Source organism: Protopterus annectens, chromosome 2.part1 (genome assembly GCF_019279795.1).
Source record: "Protopterus annectens isolate FY-2018-M chromosome 2.part1, PAN1.0, whole genome shotgun sequence".
NCBI lineage: Eukaryota > Metazoa > Chordata > Ceratodontiformes > Protopteridae > Protopterus > Protopterus annectens.
Window position 1 is genome coordinate 912,828,415 of NC_056729.1, and position 4,431 is coordinate 912,832,845.

General features: G+C 41.1%; 1 protein-coding gene across 4 annotated transcripts in view; it reads right to left on the reverse strand.

Annotated features, from left to right (window-relative positions):
- The window catches only part of DCTD (dCMP deaminase), a 1,602,421-nt gene extending 1,598,768 nt beyond the window's left edge, over window positions 1–3,653 (reverse strand). Inside the window, exon 1 of one of the 4 annotated variants that reach the window (XM_044062542.1) lies at window positions 2,811–3,237. In XM_044062542.1, coding sequence (XP_043918477.1) covers window positions 2,811–2,869 — 59 coding nt within the window. In that variant the 5' untranslated portion in view covers window positions 2,870–3,237. Of the gene's footprint in view, window positions 1–2,810; window positions 3,239–3,519 lie in introns of those variants that run through there. The other 3 variants (XM_044062543.1, XM_044062540.1, XM_044062541.1) reach the window with 3 other exon arrangements.
- Between the last annotated feature and the right edge of the window lie 778 nt (window positions 3,654–4,431).

Below are 4,431 nucleotides of genomic sequence, written 5' to 3' on the forward strand. Positions count from 1 at the left end.
TCAACTCCTCCCTGGTTAGATCCAGTCACAAGCTAATCATCTTGGAAGTCCACATCCCACCCCCCACCCCCCACCCCCAACAAAGGTAACCACCATGAAAAACTTCTCCAAAGCTAACTTTGGGCTCCTAAAAACAGAGGTGGCTAACGTCACGGCACCCATGCAAATGGAGAATAGTTGCATGACCGCCAAATCATACACCAATGCACTGTATGAACACGTACACAAATGCATGGATCTCGCCATACCCAATAGAACTAGGACGCTCTCCTCAAAAAAAAAAAAAAAGGAAGCCAATCTGGTGGTCCCCTGCCATAAACAAACTCTACAGCAGGAGGAGGAAATTGATGCAGAATAAGGTGAAGTCCCAGGACTGGAAAAACTCCCTTATCAGCCTCAACAAATGGTTGAGATCCCTCATCAAATCCTCTAAACCTAGCTATGAAAACAGAATTGCAGCAGATAGTAAAGTCAACCACAAGGCCTTCTATAGTTATGTAAAGAATCTCCATGGCAATACCCAGATTTATACAGCCTACCTTGATCTGGCCAAGGCCCTTGATACCATTCCCTACTCAGGAATCATAGAAAAACTCACTAAGCTAGGCATCAACCCCTATATCACTAGGTGGGTTGAAAACTGGCTCACAGATAGAACCCCACAGTGTGAAAGTAGCGGACTCCAAGTCAGACTGACGACCAGTCACAAGTGGAGTGACACAGGGCTCGGTCCTGGATCCTCTTCTGCTTGGTATCTACTTCTCTGAAGTCCAGGCCAACACGAAGGGAGTCTGGCTGACAAAGTTCGCAAATGATTGCAAGTTGGGAGCCATTATTAACTCCCCAGGTCATGTTGACATCCTAAAGAAAGGCCTCAATGAGACCAACGACTGGTGTCAGAACCATGGCCTTAAGCTCAATGCCAAAGAATGTGTCTTCACCCCCTTTGGGAAAAACCCGGTTCCCTCGAATTACCACATTAATGGTAGTCCACTGAACAGAGAAATTGTTAAGAGATCTGGGAACACAGGTTAACAACAACCTCCCTTTTGACCACCAAATTGCCACTGTGGTCAGAAAGTCCTATGTGGCACATTACTAAGGGTTTTGCATCCAGGAAGAAAGAGGTCATGGTCTCCCATTACTCTTCCCTCATTAGGCCAATCATCGAGAACAATGCCCCATTTGGCATGTACCTCACTAGACATCTGCAACAACTGGAGAGGCCACAAAAGTACCTCACAAAGAGGATCCTAGGCCTTAAACACTTGTCCTATATGGGCAGACTCAAAAAACTTCAACTATTCTCTGTCTCATATTGCCTACTTAGAGGCGATCTCTGCGTGACTTACAAAGCCATGTCTGACCCAACTTGGTTATAAATGCTACATCTAAACGCTCCAGAGACCTCAACCTCATTACCACAATCAACAGAACATGCTGGAGGGACAGGTTCATAACCCAGAGACTGCCCATGCTATAACCCAGAGACTGCCCATGCTATGGAACAGACTTCCCATACATGTCAAGCAGAGCACAGCACTGGCCCTTTTCAAGAGAAATCTTGATGAGTGGATGGGAAATAGAAAATTCACCCCGGGGATCACTCCAGTGGCTCTGCTTGACAGAGGCACTAGGAACTAAGATTGGGTGGCACGATCACCCCGGGGATCACTCCAGTGGCTCTGCTTGACAGAGGCACTAGGAACTAAGATTCGGTGGCACGATGCCAGAGTAATCCTTGTAAAGGCTCCAGGGCCATTAGCCTAGTACACACCTACGAACCTATTACATACAACTCTTTCCATTGCACACCTCTCAACGATCCAAATTTTCACAAGTCTGTCTAGATTTTTGTTTCATATTTTTAGACTGTTCCTCATAAAATGTATTTTTTGGCAAAAAAATGAAGATTGAAGTCACTAAATAAATATATACATTTCAGTTTCAGATCCTTCACAAAAATGCATGCCGACGCAAAACATTTTACTGCAACAACTTTCTAAACTTATAAAAGTGAAATTTAAAATAAGTCCTTATATTTGGGCTTTTGTCCCCCGATTATTTTAGCTTTGCCCAGATTTCTCGTCCTAAATGGTTGAAAGGTATGACTTGGGAAGACCGCACAACATACTATGAACGCGTCTTCCACATTCTCCAAGTCATGATGTTGGCTGTTTTTTTACTCCAGATGTTCGGTCTAATCCTCACTGAAAATATTACACTTGGATTCGTGATTCTCAATCTCTTGCCTCCACAATCCAGTACAAATCCAGAAATAATTATGGATGCTTTTTAAAAGTATTGATAGTATTGATTTAAGGACTTCATAAAACATGATAATGTGAATTAACAATACGTTTTCAAGAATCGTATTAAGTCTAATTACTGTTATTGTTTAAGTGCAAGCCACCAACGTTTCGCAAAAGTCGCTAGTTACAGAAGGAACTATGATGTGCAACAACAATTTGAAACAAAATCAAAGACAACTGAAAGGAACGGGTGGATTTCCCCAGACAGTGACAATTTATTAAACCAAGCACACTGGGCTGTCACATACTTCTTTTCCTGCTGAAGTTCCTAGCACTACAGGGAAAGCAGTGCATGAACTGAGTCTACTCTGTATATACCACGTAACCAAGACAACAGCAATCACGTCCAGCTCTGAGGAGCAGATTACAGTAGTCAACCCTTACTACTCTGATAATATACGTCATAACGACAGTACATGACTACAGTGCAATCAACCTTCATGACAGACTACTTCGCTATAAAAAACACTCAACAGATTAAGTTATAATTATATTCACCATTGTTGCTGTTCTCCTCCAATTGCTGCAGACTCTCCCTGATTTTTTGATGAAGCCATGTTACTGTCTACAAGAACTCCTTGCAAAAACTTACTGGAAATGCTTTAAAAGTAGTTACGGTAACTTCAAAAAGTTCTAAACGAACAGAACGGGTTCCTCCTCTAGAGGCTCCAACTTTCGCGCTCACGGTCGCTTCGTCTCATGGGATATGTAGTTTATTTCCGCTTTCGCGTATGTGAATAGTTTATACATTTCTCGTAAAATTAATCATTTGAATGTATTCCATTGCCGTTTTTTTATATAATGAACGTGCTTTCTGGTTAATATGAATTGTAAAGGGATATCGCAATGAGCAGTTCAAATAACTACGAGATAAGCAAGCATTTCTCTACACGAGTCAGCAATGAAGCCAGTAACAAACTTCAACAGAATGAGACGAACCCAGATGTGATTGGAGCAATCAGGGACTCGTTTAAAAAATTAGTACCATTAACTTGGGCGTTGACAAAATAAGATAATATGAATATATTTTGTGGGGTAAAAGAAGTCTATAAATCCAGCAAGTGTAATTCACCTCTTTTCTACATCCGTCACCAGTTTTAGGAGAGAATAACAGTCAGGGACATATACATTTTGAGTCAAAATTAGGGGCATCAGTGAATATCGGGGACAGTTGAGAGGTATGTTTAAAGCTAGCAATGATACGTACCAGTCTATATTTCCACGTTAACGGCTGAAGAAAAAACAGCACTTTTTTGATGCACACATATGTTCCTGAAAATGTAAAACTATGACTGACAATGAATGTGCAAGCCTTGATCCGTTTTACTCGTGACACCACTCTACACATACCCCACAACTATACCGCGTCGAAAGGAGCGTTTCACGTTTTCAGTCTTAAAAGTCCATGTGTCGCACTGTTCTACATTTTAAAGGTCTGTCAGGCATATTTTTAAGATTTTTTTTACAGTGGGAAATAATACTGTATCATATTAGTGTGTGAAATAACTTTATGTGAGCAGAACGAAGCAGTTAATTGCCAAGGTGTAAGCTTCAAGCTTTCTAGTTGAAATTAAGTGTTATTTTGCTCATGTGCTCCACCCTGTGAGAAGGAGCATTATTTCAGAGATAAAAGGTTCAGAGTTATGCTTATTTACTCAACGACTAAAAAAACGCAACCTTTGTCTTTGTATGTAATGTCAGCTGTTAAAAGGAAACTTGTTTCTGTTTTTCTACACATAAATGGAGTTTAGAAATCTCTCTCTCTTAAAAAGAAATAGCAAATGAAATGTTGTAAATCCTTATTTATATATCTGAAGCAGCAAGCTATACCTTTCAAAAAAGATAGTTGATTTTTGTTATTTTTTTACTCTTTGCCCATACTATCATTTCATCCTCTCCCAGTCATGGTCAATTAACGTATTCATTCCCCATTACCAGGGTGAGGGTTAACCGGGAGGCAACATCATTCACACAGCCATGACGTCTGATGTAACGTTTTTTTGTTGTTTTGCACACCTCTGCCAAGTACCAGGGAGTGGAGCATGCAATGGGGTAACTGCAGAGGCTATCTACTGCCTTCTGTAGGGAGGCATTTCCTCCAAGAACCCTTACCCCACCC